Raw genomic sequence first — 25144 nt, 5'->3', positions numbered from 1 at the left:
CGAAAGGGAGAATCACATTCCATTTTACAGCAACCTGATTCCTTTAACACCACATCTTATCTGACAGTAATTTTGGCTCCTTTCTATTTTTGGACGAGTGAGGGATATCTCGCCATTTTTATTGTAACTCACTCTTGATTACAAACCAGAATATAAAAAGCATTGCACTGACGTTTTTCAAATACACCTTACTCATTGAAAGTAATTGTATGTGTATGATTGTTTTTGAAATTCTATTCACCTTCTGGGTGTAACCATTGTGGATGAGGGTGTGGAGTGATAATTGGAGTTTCAAAGGTCAGTTTTGGTAACTTTACCCAATGTCTACAAATCAGAAGCTCAAAGCAAAGCTTACAAACATCATCAATTTTGGGAAGGATTAAATCTGAATAGAATACCAAAGAAGAATTTTTTTTCAGAAAAAAAGGTATAATTGACAGATGAAATGTGGTAGGCTTTTTATCATCATTACTTATCAGGAAGACTGGCTTCCTGATAATGCATTTCCTAATGCATTTCGTTGTCTCTGTACTGTACACTGACAATGACAATTAAAATTGAATCTGAATCTGGCTCCGTCCTGGGGGCAGGGTTGGACTCATAGGAGGTGGTTTTGGAGGGAATGCTCTTCAATCTGCGGAGCATCTTGTGGACTATACAGTTCACCCCCTCTATGACACACTGGTCAACCTGAGGAGTACTTTCAGCGACAGACTGGTTCCACCAAGATGCAATACAGAACGCAACAGGAGATCTTCCTTCCCTGTGACTATCAAACTGTTACAACTCCTCCCCCTTCTGTCATGGGGGTTGACTGACTCCCCTTCCCCACCAAATCTTTGCACATCCCCAATCCTTTCCACTCGTCACTTTAATTTCATTTCATGTACCATGTGTTTTTTGACTGTTGGCAAATCAATTTCCCTCCTGGGATAAATAAAGTTATATTGTATCGTAGTATAGCAGATAAGAGAAAAATGTTGCAGCAGTGAATAGTGAAATAAGGAGATGTCTCGGAATAATGGATATCAGGTTTATTGAGTACTGCTGCTATGGAATACTAATCAAAGCAAATTGTAATTAGCCAAAAATTGACAAAAGTGTCACCCGTTGAGTCTCTGTCACGCAGGAGGCTTGATCCCGCAATGCAATATTCCACCCACTCTACCCATAGCCCCCATCTTAAGCACTCCCCCCAATCTTCCTGCATCTAGCCTCCCTCCCCTTTTTTATAAGATCCTCTCCTCCTCCCCTCCCTTTCTTCAAAGACAGTCCTTCCCAGGAATCAGTCTTCTCTGCACTCCCTCTATGGCAATAATGTCCTTCTCAGATTTGGAGACCAAAACTGTCCCTCCAGTGTGGTCTCACCAAGATCCTGTACAACTGCAGTAGAACCTCTCTGCTCCTATATTCAAATCCTTTTGCAATGAAAGCCCCACCTTTCTTTACCCCCACCTCCCTATCACTCCATACACCCCTCATCTCCCCCCCTCCCAATCGGCCCCCTATTCCTCCCACTATAACCCTTCTTCTCCTTCCCCTACCCTCAGTCACTCCCCCTGCTGCCCTCCCTCCCCCCTCTATCTACCCCCACTCCCCCACTAATTCCTCCCCCTACTCCTCACCTCCCCCACGCCTCTGCTCCCCCCTCCTCGCCCTCTATTCCCCCTCCTACCCCATTCTCCCTCCTCACCTTTGCCTCACCTTTGCCCTCTTTTTTCCCCTGTCCTCATCCCCAAATCCATTCCTCACCTCTCCCTCTCCTTTCCCCTACCCTCGGTCACGTCCTCCCTCCATAACTCCTCTCCCCTCCCTACTCCCCTCCTCTCCCTTTATCCACTCTCCACCCCCACTCTCACTCCCCAGGATCTCGAGGTTGCCACTCCTCTCCCTTCTTGCATGCCCCGGAGGAGCATCAGCCATCGGCACCCTCAGAGCCAGGCCTCAGTTCAGCCCAGAAGCACCAGCAGCTACGGCCACGCCGGCTTGTGGGCGGGAGCGGGGGAGAGCTCAGAGAAAAGATGGGTGAAGAGCCATGGGGGAGAGGGTGGTATCAAGGGGGAGGGGGCAGGAGCTAGCGAGGGGAAGGGTGGAGCTGCAGGGCATCGCGATGGCAGTGCGTTTGGGACTCACAGTGGGCGCTGGATGCCCTCCTCCGCTGGGACCAGACTCTCTGCTTTCCGTTTAGTGACATTGCCGCGCTGCGGTGCTGCTGCTGGGGACGGGGCTGCATGGCATTGCGATGGCAGTACGTTTGGGACTCACAGCAGGCGCTGTGATCAGATGGGATCAGACTCTCGGCTTTCCGCTTAGTGACATTGCCGCGCTGCTGGGCTGCTGCTTGGGGCGGAGCTGCTTCGGGTCCCTCCGACAGTGCGGTTGGAAACCTCCTCCGGCCATCCTCGGCTCCAGTAAAGACGCAATGGCGCAGGAAGGGGCGGACTGTCCCGGGGAGTGACAGGGGAAAAGACTAATCCGAGCGGCGCTGGAAGGCAGGAGCAGAGATCGATCTGCGCGCGCACGGTTTTTATAATTTTTAAACCTCGCTATCTTTGATGACACTCAACTGATCGGAACGAAACTTGGTGGACTCGCAGCATAGGAGAACGATGAGTGAACTGGTGAAAAATCGTAGCGCTATCGCTAATGACCGCCAAACCGGAAGATAACAAGATCAAAGTTTTAGTTATGTATAGATAATGCCATAAATGGAAGCAAATTGCACAGTGATCAGGTAAATCCTTGAATATCATGTTCAGTTTTTTGTCTTTGAAGTGCAAGCCTTAAAGCCCTTGGAGGCCAGGCAGAGGGATCACTTAGCTAATCCATACTACTAGAGAGGCTTTAAAGGAAAAGGTACAAATTTGGCCCTTGCAGCATCAAGAAAATGAAGCAATGTGTAAGTTGGCAGGCAAGTGCGGGAAATCGAGCGATATGGATCTCGTGCACGCAGATGGGGTCAGTTTAACTACACATCATGTTCAGTATAAACATTGTGGGTAAAGATTCCATTCCTGGCTGTTCTGTTCTATGTTGCGCTCTCTTCCCTTTCCCCCATATCCCCCTACAATCAGACTCACAAAGGGTCCTGATGCAAAATGGCACTTATCTATGTTCCAGGGATGCTGCCTGACCCGCTAAGTTACTCCAGCACTTTTTGTCTATAATTTGTAAACCATCTGCAGCTTCTTGTTTCTAATTGTGGAACACCAGGTTAGTTGAAGTTAGGCAAATGAACAGACATAAAAAGCAACGGGCAAACTTTAGTGGTTGAATGATATTTTACTGTCACAAGTACTGAAGTACAGTGAAATTATTTTTTGCGCACAGTTCAATACTAGCATTATTATACGTAAGCACATCTTGGGTATTGTACAAGTGCATAGAAATAGTACATTTAGAAAGTATAGAGTTGCCAGGTTTGGCGCCAATTTCAAGTCCCAGTAGTTGTGGGTGTCGAGTTCTTAACCTGGCCATGAAGGCCCGTGGGCCTGGTGTCTTGTATGGTCGACCAGGTCAAGCATAGTCATCGGTGTCCTCCACTGCTCCGTGCAGCTGTAGGTCACGTCTGGCCCACGCACTCGGCCTCTTGGAGCGATGCTGATCCTGCCGATGTAGGAGTTGTATCCAGATATTCCTCTTCCTCAGAACGCCACATTCCTCGGGGCCACATTCTTAACAGAGAGTAGAGAGTTTATGATTTTGGTTTTGGCTCCATTGTCTTGAGGATGTGTTTTTATTTAATACTGTTGGTTTGGATTCTGTCTTGTTCACACATTTTAATAGTTTGTCAACATCTAAGGTAAATACAACGAGGCATTGAACAATGTTCCCTGTTATATAAAGTAATAAACTTTGTTGGTAAAATCGGAGCGAAATGAAACCGGTAACAATTGTTTTTATTTTTCAGAGCCAAAGGTTGCTGGAAAACTTAAAACAAATAAGTTTCATCAGAACCTCGGTATGTATTGTACTTTTATTTTTTTCTCTTTGTTGGCAAATAGAAAAGCAGTAATAGTGCTATTGCAGCATTCGTAGCATGAACAGTTGGATTAATATCCTTGGGGTTAACAGTAATAATTTAAATGTTTATTTTTAGTTAATTAGAATTTATACTAGTTGCTATTGATAAAGGAGCTCAATTTAATTTTGAACCAATTTTCTGTCTGTACTCTTGAAATAACATTTGTTTTAAGAAAGCACTTTTCCAAGGTGTGATGTCAATTCAATGTAACTTTGCGCAATTAATGATGGGCAGGAAAAAAGTTATCTTTAAATGCATCATTTCTTTCAGTATTAGCTTTGCACTCCAGTATTTCATTGTGCCTAACTTTATTTGATTCTTGTTGAAAATCTTGGGTTAATTGACAATTGCTTAAATTGTAACTTCAAATGAGAAATGGGTAATAAAATAGCCTCAAATTTGCTGAGTGAATCTCAAAACACTATTTCTGCAATATTGCCCAGGAAACTTGGTGCCTGCTAGTTTGTAAGCACTGTAATTATCTTGCTGAATGCTTTGCGAACAAAATGCATGAATGTACTGCTTTTAATGTTTTATACTTTAAGATTTGTGGATATGGTTTTAGTCTTCGGTCTAAACATTATTTTTCTGCAGTTTGGAAGTTTATTTTAAAGTTTTGTTTAAAATAAACTTAAATGCTACTTGTCAACAGCCATAGCCCACTTTTTCCAAGAAGGACATTTCTCATCTTTCTCCTTTTTAAGGTGATTGAGGCTACAATGATACACTTCAAAAAAAATAGATATAGATTCCTCATGTATATTTAAAATGAAAGTGCATAATATTTTAATTCCATTTTAAACATGAAAGGAAAATACTTGTCATCAACCTCTGGGTACATTTTTCATGATGAACTGTAACAATCACATGCCTTTAAAATTACATATAATACTAAAAAAAAAGCGGAGAGCAGACATTTGTTGACATTGATCCCAAGGAAGTGAATTAGAAAAGGCAAATTAAAAGATTGATCAAAGAGAAAATGAATAAGGAAAGAGAAATTTAATTATGAAATTTCATGGGATTGGATCTTGGCAAGCTATCGGTTTTAGCTTGAGGCTTAGAAAATGGTTCAAATAGTGGAAATCAATGTCCATGTGAGAAAATATAATGTGTGGAAGTTACAGTGAGGTCTAAGGCAAGGCTACATTGAATTATAATGACCAGTAATATCAGAACATTTATATTTGGACTATTATCACCTGTGCTGAGGTACAGGGAAAATCTTTGTTTTGCGTGCTATCCAAATAGATCAGATTGTATGCATAAATACAATCAAGTCAAACTCGAGGTCATAAGTTAGAGCAATTGGGAAGTTATAGACTGTAGATCAGCATTCTAGCGCATCAGTTCCATTGACTATATCCAACGTTCACAGTGGAGTAGAGGTGTAGCCGACAGAACCCTGGGTTGAAGTCTGATGACAGAGGAGAAGGAACTGTTCCTGAGTCTGATGGTACATATTTTGAAGCAGTCTTGTCTACCTGTGCCCCAATATTTGTAATGGGTGCTACAGAACAGCAATAAATGAGACTTGGAAAGCCATGGTATGTCTAGGTTTTATTCGAGTGAAATGGCTCTATTTGTTGAGGAGAATTCGCTGGTTTTTTAAGAAAGTACTTTTGAGTACAATATGCTGACCTTTAGTTAATACACAACTGCAGATGTCAAAAATCATTTTATTTATTTGGCGACAGATCATGTATTCAGATATAATCATAAAAATAGTTTGTGAATCATTTTCTAACTTATAATGTTAATGTTTATAATAAAACTGGTCTTGCCGAATCATTCCAGGACATAATCAGCACACCCAAGGAACTGACATTTACTGGAAAATCTGTAGGGAATATCTTGGGGAATATTGTTTTGGCAATAGTAGGTGGGATTAAAATATCACTGACTAAATTGTTTATGCTAACTTGCATCCAGTTCTCTTTGAAACATTAATTATACAATGCTAAAAGATGTAAAGCTTACACGATCCATTCCAATCCAGATTTTTGTGTCGTATGGTATATTTGTATCCTACAGAATATTACTAGTTGCCATGTTCATAAATGCAGCAATTTCAATCGTGATTATCTGCTGATGGCAAGGATGCTGTTCAGTGGCTTACATTGACGATAACAGCATACGTTATAGGATACAGTTTGCTGTAGGTTGCTTTTCAAGATAACTGCTAATTGGAGGAAATGTAGGCCGTTTTTCAACAAAGAAAACTGCTCTTGCAGTTATCTTTTAGTTTTCTGATACTCTTATCCTGCCTCTTAGATTCTAATTCGGCCTAACCAGACTAGATGAAATATTTTTTCCTTGTGAGAATAAGTTTGAATATCTCAGTTCAAATGCATCTGATCCTAACTTGATATTGACTTTGAATCATTTTGGAAAATAAATGTTTTTAAATGATTTCATATGTATATTAGATTCACAATTTCAATACTGCTGATTATGTATTTCACCCTACCACACCAAATAGCCTTTTGTGGATAATTGATGAAGGGCCTTCAAACCACCAGTACCACAAAAGTATCTCAGTTTGAGCATGTACTCTTAAGTGTTGTTTGTCATTGCAAGAATACATTGGTATATATTTTGCAAATACAATGCGGAAATCTTTCGGATTATAATGGATCATGTACAAATTATTCCCATTGGCTGTTGTTCTGTATACTAATGTTACTTTGAATGCTCAGGGTGTTAGACCTTCTACAACTTGCTGCATGTGCACGGCATAGCATGCATGTAATAGAATATTCATTTTATTTTGTGAAAAAAAGATTGAAAATATGTTACTAGTTGCATGGCAATGAAGGGCCTTTGACATATTAAGGAGCATTGTGAATGTGTGCTATTAAATACTTTATATAACAAAGTACGGAGTAACGGTCGATAATGGGTCTGTTAATCCTTTGCCTTCAATGTGTTTAAACACAAAGCACATCGTGTCAAAAATTGACTTTTATGTGAGATTGCAGGTTAAGTGGATTCCTATGTTTTTTATATTTTAAAAAATTATCTAAAATAATTGGTGGACAGTCAGAGCCTTTTCCCCAAGATGGAAAACCACTCAAACTACAGGGCATAACTTTAAGGTGAGAGGGGAAAATGTTAAAGAAGATGTGCAGGGTACATTGTTTACACAGGGTGCTGAGTGCCTGGAATGTGCTGCCATGGTTGCTGGTTGAGGCAGATATGAAAGAGGCATTCAAGATTTTGGATAGGCATATGGATATGTAGGGAATGGAGGGGTATGGATTATGCACAGGTAGATAAGAGAATATCTTGGCAACATGTTCAGCTTGAACAAAGTGCGTTGATGGGCCTATTCTTATGATGAACTGTTCTATGTTTAAATAACTATTTAAAACATTTTATATTTTATGAAAAACTTTTAACTTTATAGCACCAGCACTCCCAAGTCCCTTGGCACCTCCGATTTCTGAATTCTCTCCCCGTTTAGAAAATAGTCTATGCCTTTATTCCTACTACCAAAATTCCTAATCCACACTTTGCCATGCTGTATTCCATCTATCACTTCTTGCCCACTCTAACTTTTGAACACTACAACTTGCCTTTATAGCGTATTTAACAAAATCCAAAGATGCATCCCACATAGAATTGGAATAAAGATGGAAACAGATAATTGAAGAATGGGTGATTGGGGGGAAAAAAAGGATTTTTGTGCCGTTTTAAGGGAAACACAGAGAACATGGGACCTGGAATGGAAGTTTCCAAGAAAAGGGAAAAGGAAGGGTGTGAAGAGAGGTTTTGGAGCTGGGATCAGTGCCTGATACAAACAGGTAGGGGAGTGGAGGAACAAGAATAGAAGAAGTTACAACGAACCATGGGGAAATTGAGGAAGAAATATTTAAAAATTACATGTTGACAGAAAACAAGCTCACAAAGATTAGCGATAGGCAACGTAGGCTGGAAATAAGGTGACTCTGTTTCTACAAAATAGAAGAGGCATAAAAAAAATCTACTCCAGACATAATCAGAGTTTTGGCAACAAAGAAACATTTTATGCAATTTTTTATAATTTGACTACTTTTGTGAAATAATGCCGTTTGATAATTTGACGTCGTTTTGAAGCTTTTTGGGCTGTGACGCATACTAAAAGGGTTTGTTGTTTATAGATTCATTTTTCATTGGCTTTCTTCGAGTTTCCTCTTTCCTTCCAAGGGTCGTCCTAAATCTTGCTATATTATTTTTCCATTTTCCTGCCAAATTCCTTTCCGTTCCGTTCCCATCTTTTCTGAAGACGTTATTCCTTGCTGGATGCTGCTCACCCTCTGGTACTTTGTCTAATTGGCCCTTCATGTGTGAGCCATGATGGTGAGTGCCAGCAGGATAATTAGTTATTAGAAGCATCACAGTTTGATATTGTCTTCACCCGACTGGCTGGCAAACAAGAAGCAAAGAGTAGGAGTAAACGGGTCCTTTTCACAATGGCAGGCAGTGACTAGTGGGGTACCGCAAGGCTCAGTGCTGGGACCCCAGCTATTTACAATATATATTAATGATCTGGATGAGGGAATTGAAGGCAATATCTCCATGTTTGCGGATGACACTAAGCTGGGGACACTAAGCTGGGGGGCAGTGTTAGTTGTGAGGAGAATGCTAGGAGACTGCAAGGTGACTTGGATAGGCTGGGTGAGTGGGCATATGTTTGGCAGATGCAGTATAATGTGGATAAATGTGAGGTTATCCATTTTGGTGGCAAAAACGGGAAAGCAGGCTATTATCTAAATGGTGGCCGATTGGGAAAGGGGGAGACGCAGCGAGACCTGGGTGTCATGGTACACCAGTCATTGAAGGTAGGCTTGCAGGTGCAGCAGGCAGTAAAGAAAGCGAATGGTATGTTGGCTTTCATAGCAAAAGGATTTGAGTATAGGAGCAGGGAGGTTCTACTGCAGTTGTACAGGGTCTTAGTGAGACCACACCTGGAGTATTGCGTACAGTTTTGGTCTCCAAATCTGAGGAAGGACATTATTGCCATAGAGGGAGTGCAGAGAAGGTTCACCAGACTGATTCCTGGGATGTCAGGGCTGTCTTATGAAGAAAGACTGGATAGACTTGGTTAATACTCTCTAGAATTTAGGAGATTGAGAGGGGATCTTATAGAAACTTACAAAATTCTTAAGGGGTGGGACAGGCTAGATGCAGGAAGATTGTTCCCGATGTTAGGGAAGTCCAGGACGAGGGGTCACAGCTTAAGGATCCAGAGGGGAGGGGAGGAGAGGGGAGGGGGGAGGAGAGAGGGGGAGAGAAGAGGAGGTAGGAGGGGAAGAGAGGAGAGGAGAGGGGATGAGAAGAACTTTTTCCACACAGAGAGTGAGATGAGAAGAACTTTTTTTCACACAGAGAGTGGTGAATCTCTGGAACTCTCTGCCACAGAGGGTAGTTGAGGCCAGTTCATTGGCTATATTTAAGAGGGAGTTAGATGTGGCCCTTGTGGCTAAGGGGTCAGAGGGTATGGAGAGAAGGCAGGTACGGGATACTGAGTTGGATGATCAGCCATGATCATATTGAATGGCGGTGCAGGCTCGAAGGGCCGAATGGCCTACTCCTGCACCTAATTTCTATGTTTCTAGGTGTCTATGTTTCTATGAGGTCTGCACAGTAGCATCTTGCAAAGACTGCTGAATAGCTATGAGGAGCAGCACATTTTGGCTAACCCCTTTTAAAATCAAAATCATTGGAGCTGTATGCCTTTGCTTAGGATCAATGATCTAACTTTATAATCCTTCAGTGATTAATTCCTAACGAATTGGGAAATCCAGAGTGCTGCTATGTATTATTTCCTCTTTTATCCCTGCTTTAAAAAAAAAATTAACATTCTGATTTGTCTGTTTTCTATTCCTCAACTGACCTACCCACTGTTCTAGAACTGACACCCACATTACTTCCCTGATTGGCTGACACTTGCTTTTAATGTGGTTCTTTGAAGAGTCATGTTAGGTCATTAGCAATGAACCTACACATCATGCAAGTGAGTTTCCTATGAATGTGCTTAGTGCTCCATTTGATCAACAAACAAACACTTTGAATGTGCTTAATTGGCTGCCATTCGGTTATCTAGTTGATGCTACAAGATTAGCTGTGTGGCATATGCTGTTTAGTAAAATGGGAGATCAATTTGGATATCAGGGATCATGCATGGATGTTACGTCTGTAATAAGGAACTATAAAATAATACTGACTGCAGTATCTTTTAAGTGTTTTTGAACTCTTCGAATCAAGCATGTTCACCAATCCATCAGATTTTGTATTGTTTTCAGTCTTTTATCTTCTCATTGGAAACATAACTCCCAGAAGTAGAAAATGTCAAAGGCTTTTTATTTTTACTTTTGCACTGTATTTTGCTGCTTCGTGTTTGATGTAAGCATTGAAGTTGAATGAAAATAACGTTTATTATTAGAAATTGGTTTATGGACTCTCCACCTTTTATAATGAAATCAAAATAAGAGTGCACTATGCTTTGTAGAGAATCAGACACAGAGAAAAATATTTGTAATAGTGAAAATTCGCCTTTAATATCAATGGGATTTTTTAACACTAAAGAGCTTTGGCACTAATTGATAAATAATTTCTGTTTACAAATTGTGCCTCTTTATTTGAATCAAATAATTATGTCCATAAACCAAATATTCATAATATTATTTATTTTTCAATGATGGGAACATAATATTTGTTTTCATTATAATTACAAGGTTGAAGATGAATTCAACTCTCCAGTGGTAGTTTTCAGATTTGTCAAGGAACAGCAAAAATCCGGTAAGAAGTCAGACACGAATCATGCTTAGTAGTCTTTGTTCAGTTCATTTTGTCTCTATAACAGTCAGTTTAATGCTCAAAGTTCAAAATAGAATATTCATTCTGTTTCAGTCTGGCTCAATGATCATTCACTTGTCTCTATATTAGGCTTTAAGACCATACCATAGAATGATGAGTATGTAATTTAGATTGCTACACTTGTAGTAGTGAGCATTGTCAGCAGTGTTGTCATTTGGTTGAGGTGTGAAAGCTCTCTGCGCCCCTTGGTACAGGATAGCTGATCATGTCATATCATGCGCTCTCTGGTATTACTATATTGGGTACATTTATCTTTCCTGTGGTTTTAATTTTGAGGCTATGTGGAACAACTTCAGTTGTACAATTTCAAGCATTGTTCTGTTGGTTTAGGGGAAATGCAATCATTTATTTCGGATTGCAATGTTTTGTGTGCTCCAAGAAAAGTGTGCATGTATACACAACCTCAGAAATGCAAAAACTTGGATAGCGATGAGGTGTGAGGTTTGGAGTTGTTTTAGTTATTTCTGCCCACTGGTTACGTACCAGCTTCTCCATATTTGTTTCATCAAAGACTTTAGAAGGATTACATCCTTGCTTTCTTAATCTTCTGTACAATTAAGGAAAGTAATCCTAATTTCTTCAACAGACCACAATCTGAGGATAGGTGACAAATCATCCTCTTCGATAATCCTCAATACAAGTGCCCTGCAAGAATGGATTCTTAGCCCTCTTCTTTACTCCTCATAAGCCCACGACCGAGCAACCAAATACAAATCCAATTCAGTTAACAAATTTGCAAAAGACGCCACCTTAGTGGGCCAGATATCAAATATTGATGAGATGGAGTACAGGAAGGAGATTGAGAACCTCGTACCCTTGCGCCAAGACAATAACCTCTCCCTCAGTGTTAGCAAAACAAAGATTGTGATCGATTTCAGGAAGCGAAGAGGTACACATACTCCTGTATCCTAAGACGACTTAGGGATTTCAGCATGTTCCCAACATCTTCCACCAACCTCTCGAGATGTGCTATAGTAAACATTTTATCGAGATGCATCACAGCATGGTTCATGAACAGCTCCATCCAGGACTGTAAGAAATTACATAAAGTTGTGGACTTAGCCCAGACCATCACGCAAACCAATCGTCCATCGACTCCCATCTACAATTCACGCTGCCTGAGCAAAGCCACCAACTTAATGAAGGACGAGTCTCACCCTGGTCACTTCCTCTTCTCTCCTTTCCCATAATGCAATAGGTACAGATATGTGAAATCACACACCTCCAGATTCAGTTTCTTCCCATCTGTTGTCGGGCAACTGAACCATCCTATCATCAACTAGAATGCAGTCTTTACCTACCATCTATCTGATTGGAGACCTGTGGACTATCTTTAATTGGAGATAGACACAAAAAGCTGGAGTAATTTAGCGGAACAGGCAGCATCTCCGGAGAGAAGGAATGGGTGACGTTTCGGGTTGAGACCCTTCCTCAGACTGGTTAGGGATAAGGGAAACGAGAAATATAGGTGATGATGTAGAGAGATAAAGAACAATGAATGAAAGATATGCAAAAACGTAATGATGATAAAGGAAACAGGCTGTTGTTAGCTGTTTGTTAGGTGAAAGCCTAATTGAACTTTACTTGGCTTTATCTTGCACTAAACGTTACTCCCTTCATCCTGTATGTGTACACTGCAGACAACTTGATTGTCATCATGTATAGTCTTTTCGCTGACAGTATGCAACAAATAAGCTATATAATAAACTAAACCCAAAAGTACATTGTCATATTCTGCACTCTCTCCAAATCTACCACAGTCTGTTATTAGCATCTGGGGCCACTACTGTGCCTGCTGTTCTTCAGGACTGCTGTTCGTCAGTCTGAAGAAGGGTTTCGGCCCAAAACGTTACCTATTTCCTTCGCTCCATAGATGCTGCTGCACCCGCTGAGTTTCTCCAGCATTTTTGTGTACCTTCGATTTTCCAGCATCTGCAGTTCCTTCTTGAACAGTTCTTCAGGACCACTTCAGTTGGCCCCAGGAGGGGTTTCTGTTTATTTCTTATGGCTGGACAAACTTCCTGTTTGTTCAGTTATAATTTCCTTTTCCAAGCATTTTTTAATCTTCAACAGGCATGCATGTGCATGCACCTTATCTATCTCAAACTATGAAATTGCCTTCCACATCTAAGACATTGTCACATAGTGCTTCACCTTTAAATAGGCTTCCATTGTGTCTCTAAAATCAAGCTAGTTGGTTGCCATGAATGAGCCTCCCCCCACAAAACCCATTGCTATTGATTGGTCCAATTTGTTGGAGGGCTTCATGTTCATCTCATCGTTTTGTGGGATGTGAACACTTGCATTGTAAACATTCCATTTGCCCTCCTTGTTTCCTTGTTTCTTCTTTAATATTCTTTGTGATATCCTGATTTGATTACTTCAATTTTCTCAATCCAAATTGTTGTGCTCACCTATGCTTTACTGCCTTTATCTTAACCGATAGCTGTTTCAGTTTAGTTTATTGTCACGTGTACCAAGGTACAGCAAAAAGCTTTTGTTGTGTGCTAACCAGTCAGCGGAAAGACCATACATGATTACAATTAAGCCATTTGCCGTGTATAGATACAATGCCGACCCATCATTCTTGTCCCTGCATTGCACTCAAACCTTCAATGCTTCAAATATTACTTCTAAAGTTTCTATTTTACATCAGCATAACCCTACTTCCTATCTAATTTGCCTGATGTTATAACCCAACATTGTGTCTTGGGCATGTATTTCCATTTTTTACCCCAACTATGGAAACTTTGCCATCATTTGCTCGGGGTTCTTTTGAAATTCTATCTTTTTCCAAGATGCTCTTTCATTGTCTTTTCACCAAACTTTCTGTTATTGGCACACTGTCCTTTTCTGTTGTAATTTTCAGTGAACATAAGGTTCTTAGACTATCGTTCCTTATTTCTAAATTAGGGGTGAAGAATAAAAACAATCGCTATGTTAATAGCTGCATACAGAGTGCATTTTCTAAATTTATATTTGAAAACACATTAAGGCACATCAATTGTTTGATGGAACAGTGTTATTCCATTGCTTTTTGCAATACCATTAAAAATCATGCATGGAAACGTATTTCATTCTATAAAAAGTATTGATCAGTCCTTTGGAAGTTCACTTCTTTTTTTTTAAAGGTTGGGAATTTTGTTGGGATAAATGGCTTAAGGCATTAAAGTACAAGTTATGTAATCTTGGTTGTTCTGTGTATGGGTAGACAAGATGTAAAGTTAATTGCATTAGTGTTTTTAGTTGGGGAAAAAATAGGCTGCACATGATCAATCTGTACATCAGCCAACTCTAAACAATTCTTTCAGAATTCTTTCAGAGGCTGTAATCACCCTCTGGAATTTGTAAGCTATTTAATGTATTTCATGCCTACTTCTTTTGGATCAATGAACAAAAAATAATATTGTAATTTATGCCTGCCATTGGCAAAATGTATTCATATCGAGCTTCTATAACATAGTCAAGGATGAAATGTTTTAAAGAAATGTTGACTTTAAGACTGATTGGTACATATTTCACACAAACAAATATCTGAAATAAAACATTTGTTGAAAATAGTCAGCAGATAAGGCAGCATCCATGGAGAGAGAGTGAAAGTAGGTTAACACTTATAATTGAAGACTATCATAAGGAATAGTAAAAATTAAAGCAAAACAGAATTCATGATGATGAGAGGAAGAGGGAATGAAAGGAAAGGTTTATGATAGGGTGGAATGCAAGTATTGCCAAAGGAAAGAAATGTAAATGCTGAAAATACCGATTCCCTGAAAATATTGAAAATGAGCTGTTACAGCTCAATGTACCCTGATAGATGATGATTTTCAAGCTTACATTGACCCTGATTAGACTGGAATGGAAAAATCAAGTGATGGGCAACTATGAGCTCTGGAATGGCATGCCATTCTTGTTTAACATTTGTTTTGGGAATCTGGGTATTGGTGGCCTTGAACCTCTGCAGTCCTTCTGGTCAAGGTAGTTTAGTTTAGAGGTACATGGCAGAAACTGGCCCTTCGGCCCACTGGGTCTGCACCGACCAGCGAACCCCACACATTCACACACACTAGGGACAATTTACATTCATACCAAGCCAATCAACCTACAAATCTGTACGTCTTTGGAGTGCGGGAGGAAACCGAAATCTTGGAGAAATCCCACATGGTCACAGGGAGAACGTACAAATTCCATACAGACAGCACCCATAGTCAGGATCGAATCCGGCGCTGCAAGCATTGTAAGGCAGCAACTCTTAATGCTGTGCCGCCCTTGCGTCTTTGGAGTGTGGGAAGAAACCGAAGAGGAGGAAACCCACGGTTACAGGAAGAACGTATAAACTCCGCACAGACAACAGTTGTAATCAGGCGAAAACTGACTCTTCAGTTTTGATAGTCTTCAATTATAAGTATTAACCTACTTCACTCGCTCTCCATGGATGCTGCCTTATCTGCTGACTATTTTCAGCAAATGTTTTATTTCAGATATCCAGAACCTTCAGTCCTTGTGTCAATGATAATGACCAAATACCTAATTATACTAATCTCATTTACCAGCATTTGGCCTGTAGCCCTCTACGCCTTGTCAATTCATGCGCTCGGCTGGTTAGTACCTACATATTGTGAGAGTTATTATTTCCATCAACCATGCAGACTGCATTCCAGATCCCTCTAGATGAAAATATTCATCGCATTACCTCTAAACCTGGTCTCCTAATCTGAGGAAAGACATTCTTGCCATAGAGGGAGTACATAGAAGGTTCACCAGACTGATTCCTGGGATGTCAGGACTTTCATATGACGAAAGACTGGATAGACTCGGTTTGTACTCGCTAGAATTTAGATGTTTGAGGGGGGATCTTATAGAAACTTACAAAATTCTTAAGGGGTTGGACAGGCTAGATGCAGGAAAATTGTTCCCGATGTTGGGGAAGTCCAGAACAAGGGATCACAGTTTAAGGATAAGGGGGAAATCTTTTAGGACCGAGATGAGGAAAACATTTTTCACACAGAGAGTGGTGAATCTCTGGAATTCTCTGCCACAGAAAGTAGCTGAGGCCAGTTCATTGGCTATATTTAAGAGGGAGTTAGATGTGGCCCTTGTGGCTAAAGGGATCAGGGGGTATGGAGAGAAGGCAGGTACAGGATACTGTTGGATGATCAGCCATGATCATATTGAATCGCGGTGCGGGCTCGAAGGGCTGAATAGCCTACTCCTGCACCTATTTTCTATGTTTCTATGTTTCTATGTTACCTCTTACCTTAAACATATGCTCTCTAAACATATGCCCCGTGCGTCACTGCAAAAGGCAGTGGTTTCACATCTATACCACTCATTATTTTGTATATCTTTTATCGGTACCCACTCCTCCCCTCTTCTTCCTCCACTACAGAGAAATAATTAGATTAAGAAAATTTGACAAAAACAAACATCTGCAGAGGTTCTTAGTGACTTTTTAATCTTCTAATTACCAATTTCAGCGGCAAATGGTGCTCAGTATCAAACTGCTGCAGCTCAGGAATCCATGAAAGACACTAATGAAAGTGAGATTGATGATGCACTGAATCGTTGGGTAAGAACCTTATAACATTTGTTTTATTAAATTTGCTTGCCGTAACGTAAAATGTGTTAAAAATTTGTATGTTTCTGGAGCAATTAAAACATTGAAGAGATTCAGAATAAATTCATTATCGCTTTATACTCATTCACCAAATTACACTCCATATTTCTGCCGACAGTTAGGAGAGCAGCTCGGACGCTTGATACCGGCCAGTGGTATAGATGTTGTAGAACTAGAAGATGAGGGTGTCTGTATACGATTTAGTCCATTGATGGCAGCAGCAGGTGAGTGAAGAAGCTGCAGAATGTTTGCCACCTAGTGTAAACATTGCTTATACATGTTTTTGGTCCTCTTGGGTTAACAAAGTTTGGGCCTGTTCTGTGATATTGGTAATTCATTTTTACTAATTATAAAATTAAAGAAGGCACTTGAGAATTGAGAATCTTTTTTGACAATGTTGAATGGCTGAACGATTTTTTAGACATATAACTAATCTAAGTGTGACAATACCAATGCATTTAATATACTGGAGCAATGAGAATTTTCTTTTCCCAATAAAGTGTTGCACATGTTTCATACTTCTAAAATAATTGAATGGACATTTCTCTGGTATTATGTAATACACCGCTGCCAGTCATCTACAGAGTTTAACTTTTTTTCCACTAGTTTTGAACACCAAGCCAGAACATGTGGACCAATTGGTTGAGCATCTGGAAGCAAAAATCCCAGTTCTAATTAGCACCTTACAACTTCGAGAGGAATTTAAACAGGAGGTTTACAGGACGGCTGACCTTTCATACATTGAAGATCTGAGTTGGCCTGGATTAGGCGCTATACGGTAGGCCTTACGAAATGTGTTTAACCAGAAATATTTTCCTTGGAAGTTGCCTCTGAGAATATGCATGCTTGCAATTGATTGATTGAAAGATACAGCATGGAAACAGTCCCTTCAGCCCGCTGAGTCCAGTTCGACTATCCGTCGATCACCCGTTCACACTGTTTCTGTTATCCCATTTTCGCGTCCACTTCCTGTACACAAAGGGAAATTTTACATAGGCCAATTAAACTATAGACCCTCCTGTATTTGGGATGTGGGAGGAATCTCAGCATCAGAACAAACCCACACAGTCACAGGAAGAACATGCAAACTCCACACGGACAGCACCAAGGGTCAGGATCGAATCTGGATCTCTGGTGCTGTGAGACAGCAGCTCTACCAGCTGAGTCACTGTACAGTGATAATTAAAGCAACAAAAATGTAAAGACGTACACAAGCCAAAATATTAATACAATAGAATATGATGTTAATATAAACTACAATGCTGCTCTGATCAATATAAATTACAAAATTATCCATGATCAATATAATTAAATACTTGGAATACCAGAAATTTATTTTTGTTTCCACATATATGATCGTCCTATTTCTGGTCTGCTTAAAGATGAGATCTAGCGTCATTACAATTACAGTTCCTATGATCTTTGTTTTATTTTATTATTAAGTTCTCATCTTGAAGCATCTTTTAAAGTGTTTATTTTCTGCATTTTTTCCGAGCATGCTTGTGAAAATTTATTCTCCCCCTCAATTGGCACTTCTCACTCGTGTTTCCCATTGCAATTCACTCTCATGTGGATCCCTGCTAACCAATGCTTAAAAATAAATCTGAAATGCTAGCTTTGACAGCTCATTTGTTGTCTATTAGATGAGTTCAAATTGTAATGCTGAACTATGTAAAATCACTTCAGGTATGAAATTGGCAAAGAAGACCCGGACTTAATGGAGATGGAAAAAATCGCCACTGGATTACTTAAGAAATTGAAGGAACTTGACTCCGATCTATTGTTCTCAACAGGTTAGAATATTCTACCTGTAGTATAAAATTTGTATACCAAATCAGTTGCGAAATGGGCCAAACGCAGGTAAATGAGACCAGCTTAGATGGGGCATCTTGGTCGGCATAGACAAATTGGGCTGAAGACCCTGTTTCTGTGCTGTATAACTGACTCTAAATGGCACATGTGCTAGTACATAGCAAGGTAGTAGTTACTTAACTGCCCTAATAGCTAGAGACCTGTGCTGATCATGGAGAAACATCAATTTGTGTTTATACTTAGTCAGGGCACCATAATGTTTGGGACACAAGACTTCACAGGTGTTTGTAATTACTCAGGTGTGTTTAATTGCCGCCTTAATGCAGGTGTAAGAGAGCTCTCAGCACTAGTCTTTCCTCCAGTCTTTCCATCACCTTTGGAAACTTTTATTGCCCTTTATCAACGAGCACCAAATTTGTGCCAATGAAAGTCAAAGAAGCTATTATGAGACTGAGAAACAAGAATAAACTATTAGAAAAATCAGCTACACCTTAGGTTTACCAAAATCAACTGTTTACAACATCATTAAGAAGACAGAGAGCTTACTAATCGCAAAAGGACTGGCAGGCCAAGGAAGATCTCCACAGCTGATGACAGAAGATTTCTCTCTATAATAAAGAAAAATCCCCAATAAGAAAGAAAAACCCTTCAGATCAGAAACACTCTTCAGGAGTCAGGTGTGGATTTGTCAATGACCACTGTCCGCAGAAAACTTCATCTACAGAAATACAGAGGCTACACTGCAAGATGCAAACCACTGGTTAGCTGCAAAAATAGGATGGCCAGGTTACAGTTTGTCAAGAAGTACTTAAAAGAGCAACCACAGTTCTGGAAAAAGGTCTTGTGGACAGATGAGACAAAGATTAACATATCAGAGTGATGGCAAGAGCAAATTATGGAGGAGAGAAGGATCTGCCGAAGAACCAAAGCATACCACCTCATCTGTGAAACGTGGTGATGCAGGTGTATGGAATGATTCTGAAGTGTATAGACACATCCTATTTGCTCAAGTTCAAACAAATGCCTCAAAACTCATTGGCCGGCGGCTCATTCTACAGCAAGCCAATGATCCCAAACATACTGCTAAAGCACCAAAGGAGTTTCTCAAAGCTAAAAAATGGTCAATTCATGAGTGGTCAAGTCAATTACCCGATCTGAACCCAATTGAGCCTGCTTTAATACGTTGAAGAGAAAACTGAGGGACATGTGCTTAAGATGGCTGCTATACAGGCCTGGCAGAGCATCACCACAGGAGACACCCAGCAACTGGTGATGCCCATGAATCGTAGACTTCAAGCAGTCATTGCATTCAAAGGATATGCAACAAAATACTAAACGTGACTACTTTCATTTACATGACATTGCTGTGTCCCAAATATTATGGTGCCCTGAAATGGGGGAACCATGTATAAACACTGCTGTAATTTCTACATGGTGAAACCAAAATGTATAAAAAAACAACTTTTTAAAAATCTTACGATGTGCACTTTAACCACATGTGATTTGTTTCCATTACAAATCTCAATTTGTGGAGTACAGAGGCAAATAAATAAATGATGGGTCTTTGTCCCAAACATTATAGAAGGCACTGTATGTGAACAGAGATCTTCTGCACAATGTGGTTCAGAGCTTCATGCCTTGAAATAACAATCAGTCACTTTGTGCAAAATTATTAGAAAGTGTAATAAATGCTTTCAAAACTCCAGTAGGTCTGGTTTGGATACAATACTATATGAAGCAATGAGCATATCATTGCATGTAAGCAGATATGATAAACTATAGTATGGGATGAGTTAGGATGAAAACATCATAATCTTGCATCCATATAACCATATAACAATTACAGCACGGAAACAGGCCAACTCGGCCCTTCTAGTCCGTGCCGAACACTTATTCTCCTCTAGTCCCATCTACCTGTACTCAGACCATAACCCTCCATTCCTTTCCCGTCCATATACCTATCCAATTTATTTTTAAATGATAAAATCGTACTTGCCTCCACCACTTCCACTGGAAGCTCATTCCACACAGCCACCACTCTGAGTAAAGAAGTTCCCCCTCATGTTACCCCTTAATTCTCAAGTCATGTCCTCTTCTTTGAATCTTCCCTACTCTCAATGGGAAAATCTTATCCACGTCAAATCTATCCCTCTCATCATTTTAAAGACCTCTTATCAAGTCCCCCCTTAACCTTCTGCGCTCCAAAGAATAAAGACCTAACTTGTTCAACCTTTCTCTGTAACTTAGTTGCTGAAACCCAGGCAACATTCTAGTAAATCTCCTCTGTACTCTCTCTATTTTGTTGTCATCCTTCCTATAATTAGGCGACCAAAATTGTACACCATACTCCAGAATTGGCCTCACCAATGCCTTGTACAATTTTAACATTACATCCCAACTTCTATACTCAATGCTCCGATTTATAAAGGCCAGCACACCAAAAGCTTTCTTTACCACCCTATCTACATGAGATTCCACCTTCAGGGAACTGTGCACAGTTATTCATAGATCCCTCTGTTCAACTGCATTCCTCAACTCACTACCATTTACCATGTACGCCCTATTTTAATTTGTCCTGCCAAGATGTAGCACCTCACACTTATCAGCATTAAACTCTGCCATATTTCAGCCCACTCTTCCAAATGGCCTAAATCTCTCTGTAGACTGAAAATCTACTTCATTAACCACAACACCACCTATCTTATTATCATCTGCATACTTACTAATCCAATTTACCACACCATCATCCAGATCATTGATGTACATGACAAACAACGGTGGACCCAACACAGATCCCTGTGGCACCCCTCTAGTCACCGGCCTCCAACCTGACACACAGCCATCCATCATTACTCTCTGGCATCTCCCATTCAGCCACTGTTGAATCCATCTTGCTACTCCACCATTAATACCCAACAATTGAACCTTCTTAACCAACCTTCCATGAGGAACCTTGTCAAAGGCCTTACTGAAGTCCATATAGACAACATCCACTGCTTTACCCTCATCAATTTCCCGAGTAACCTCTTCAAAAAATTCAAGAAGATTAGTCAAACATGACCTTCCAGGCACAAATCCATGTTGACTCTTCCTAATCAGACTCTGTTTATCCAGATGCTTATATATATTATCTCTAAGTATCCTTTCCATTAATTTGCCCACCACTGACGTCAAACTAACAGGTCTATAATTGCTAGGTTTACTCTTAGAACCCTTTTTAAACAATGGAACAACATGCGCAGTACGCCAATCCTCCGGCAGTATTCCCGTTTCTAATGACAATTGAAATATTTCTGTCATAGCCCCTGCTATTTCTACACTAACTTCCCTCAATGTCCTAGGGAGTATCCAGTCAGGACCTGGAGACTTATCCACTTTTATATTTTTCAAAAATGTCAGTACTTCCTCTTCTTTGAATCTCATAGTTTCCATAGCTACTCTACTTGTTTCCCTTACCTCACATAATTTAATATCCTTCTCCTTGACGAATACCGAAGAAAATAAATTGTTCAATATCTCCCCCATCTCTTTTGGCTCTGCAGATAGCTGTCCACTCTGACAATGGACCAATTTTATCCCTCGTTATCCTTTTGCTATTAATATAGCTGTAGAAACCCTTTGGATTTACTTTCACCTTACTTGCCAAAACAACCTCATATCTTCTTTTAGCTTTTCTAATTTCTTTCTTAAGATTCTTTTTACATTCTTTATACTCCTCAAGCACCTCATTTACTCCATGCTGCCTATAATTATTGTAGTCCTCTCTCTTTTTCCGAACCAAGTATCCAATTTCCCATGAAAACCATGGCTCTTTCCAATTTTTACGATTTCCTTTCAACCGAACACCCTAAATATCCCGATGGGAAAACTTTCACTTCCCAACAAACTCTTAGCAGCTTCCTCAAGCCCACTTGTTTTGAAATGCGAATGGAACGTTGCAGATTTTGGTACTCCTCCCTCTGCGACCGCTCCGACGGCTCTCGGGCCTCCTTGAAGCAACAATCCTGCATGCGGATTACACAAATTATATGTAATCCAAGAATGTTTAGATTGGTTGTACCAAACTGAAGAAGTGTTCATATGATTTGCTTATTATCATGGAAACGAAGCCCTTGTATATTTGCATAGATTACTTGTAGGAAAGGGGAATGCCCTGGCTAGTGATATATAGGCACATTGTGTTTGATTTATGCGTCTACGACCTTGTTTATTTAATATCAAGACCATTACACGTTGTATTTTTGAAATAACAGACTCAAATTTACACCTGATTAAATTGTTTAGTTTACACATTTTTGAATTACATGCAGGAATTTTTGAATTAATTTCAGGAATGTAACCCCCATGTAAAAAGTGAGGTGTCTATTTAATATTATGAAAATATATTCACTTATGGAATATTATTGTAGCTTTTGCCCATTTCTTAGCTCGTACAGTTTTTAATATTCACTATGATACTTTGAATCTGCAGGGCCCGAGTTTGGAGGGGAGAAGAACAGCATTTATATTGGCATGGTAACCGACAATTTAGATATCCCAGAACTTGTGGTGACCATTGCGGCCACAGGCAAAGAAATAGAAGAAAGTTCAAAGGTCTGTACAACAGTGTCATTTGTCCTTTGTCAACAAAACAAATTTTATCTGATAGGAAAGATTTACTTTTTCAAAACTAAATTTTGTACATTGATGTCCATAACATTATTTGTCATTTTGTTTAAAGATGTTGTACGGTTATGTGCTTTTAAAATTGATAGTAATGATCGTCAAGCAAATCTTACATAAGCATATGCTGTCTTATTCAAACCTTTGTTGCACAAATACAGCCTGAGAGCACCCTGGACAGTAAACATGTCCACGCTGCCTTCCCAGGTGCTGTGAAACCTTGCTTCTGTGCCATTCAGCCACTTGCCGCTCATATAGCCCTCACTGCACGCATGCTAACTGCTCCAGTGAATCCACAATACAACTCAAATCTAGCAGAAGTGGGTGGGAGCAGGAACAGTGTTGTGGAGGTGAGCATTCTTCCCTCCTATAGGCATGTGGGTCAGACTGCTCTGTGCAGATTGTCCCATATCCAGGTAGAGGTGGATCACTAGCTCTTGAGTATTATTTCATGCTCGTATCAGTACAGGCACAATGAGCTGCGGTGAGCTTCCACCCAGATGTAACTCTTATTAAAGACCAGGAAGTATGTACAAACTTGAGAATGGTCAGAGTGGAAATGCATCCAGCTTTCTGACTTGAAGTGGGAACTGTTTGGAATTGGAAAATGTGAACAGCTCTCTTTATGTTGTGAAGACAAATATTTTATTTTTCTAAATGGCTTAGAAACAATAAAATGAGTTTCTCATGAATGACCTTAAGAAATAGTTTGGATTGTAATACCAAACATCTGCATTAGGACTAGTACAGCAAATCATGGCTGGTCTGATTGTGGACCTAAACTGTCTATCCCTGTAACTTTTCGCTTGCATGCTTCTTATGAATCTAACTACGCTTTCTTAAAAAAATATTCAAAGATTCTGCTTCCACCATTTTTTTTTAAGTTCCAAGGAATCACTGCTCCTTGAGAGAGAATTTTCTACAATGTGTTAAATAATTAATTTCTTGTGTCCAATGTCTTCTTCAAGTTCAATGTATTAACTTAATGCATTATGATCTTGGTGAATTATTTGTATATAATACACCCTCTTTACAATTCCTCTTTAAGCGCATGCTCTTTACAATTACAATACGGTAGTGTTACAATAAAGCAAAAACTGATCAAATCTAGCCACAGTGACGAGGGAACACGTTAGCCAATTTCCTATTAATCTTCTCACTGCAGCTTGTCTGTCCTGAAAGATTGATAAGTTATCCACAAAGAATAAATATCAACGGTAAACACAAAATGCTGGAGTAACTCAGCAGGACAGGCAGCATCTCTGGAGGGAAGGAATGGGTGACGTTTCAATCAGGTGATGTCACCCATTCCTTCTCTCCAGAGATGCTGCCTGTCCTGCTGAGTTACTCCAGCATTTTGTGTCTACCTTTGGTCTAAACCAGCATCTGCAGTTCTTTCCTACACAAGAATAAACATCACACTTTACAATTATGACATATTATAGTAACACTGCTGACCAGCAATCAACTGACAATGCACTCCGTGTGCTGCTGCGGGATACTGGGAGTCAAAGCCAATAGAGGCTAACAAGAAAGGGTTAAAGTACTGTGCAGAAGGGATCAGCAGTATCATTGGGAAAACAGATTTGGATTCTGAATCTCTTAATCATTGTTTCAAATTAAGGAGTTTTGCATGTATAGATCCTGACGGCAGTCTACATCCCGCCCCATGCGGATATAAAGCTTGCTCTGAATTTCAATCAGGAGTTCCACTATCAGACAGCCTGCTGACCAGCATTTTGTGTCCATTTAAACCAGCATCTGCAGTTCTTTCCTACACAAGCCCATATTATAGGTTGTCAACTGACAATGCAGCCGGTGCTGCTGCGGGATTCAAAGCAAGCTAACCTTACTGGGAGAAGGGCAGCAGTATCATACTACCAAAGTATTACCAGCATGTCTCGTGTCCCACCAAGAGGCCAGAACACCCTCGACCACTGTTACACGTCAATAGAAAACACGTACTGCACTGTCCCTCGGCCACATTTCGGGAAATCTGATCACCTAGCCGTGCTTCTGCTCCCTGCCAACAAACTAAAATCGAAACTGGAGGATCCAGTACAGAGAGTTGTTAAATGCCGGTCAACGAACACGGGTGACATCCTATGTGACTGTTTTGAGTCAGTGGACTCGTCCATATTCAGGAATTCTGGAATTCTGTGCTCTGACAA

The 25144-nt window shown here is 40.1% G+C and overlaps 1 protein-coding gene across 1 annotated transcript in view; it reads left to right on the top strand.

The window, feature by feature from the left end:
• pdxdc1 (pyridoxal-dependent decarboxylase domain containing 1) overlaps positions 1-25144 on the top strand; it is a 68732-nt gene that overhangs the window by 21754 nt on the left and 21834 nt on the right. Inside the window, exons 10-17 of the mRNA XM_055651885.1 lie at positions 3911-3961; positions 5822-5902; positions 10744-10807; positions 16360-16451; positions 16618-16723; positions 17106-17277; positions 18186-18292; positions 22783-22904. Of these exons, the coding sequence (XP_055507860.1) occupies positions 3911-3961; positions 5822-5902; positions 10744-10807; positions 16360-16451; positions 16618-16723; positions 17106-17277; positions 18186-18292; positions 22783-22904 (795 nt within the window). The remainder of the gene's footprint in view (positions 1-3910; positions 3962-5821; positions 5903-10743; positions 10808-16359; positions 16452-16617; positions 16724-17105; positions 17278-18185; positions 18293-22782; positions 22905-25144) is intronic.

This window comes from Leucoraja erinacea, chromosome 20 (assembly GCF_028641065.1).
Source record: "Leucoraja erinacea ecotype New England chromosome 20, Leri_hhj_1, whole genome shotgun sequence".
NCBI lineage: Eukaryota > Metazoa > Chordata > Chondrichthyes > Rajiformes > Rajidae > Leucoraja > Leucoraja erinaceus.
This window is presented reverse-complemented; position numbering and strand designations above follow the sequence as displayed.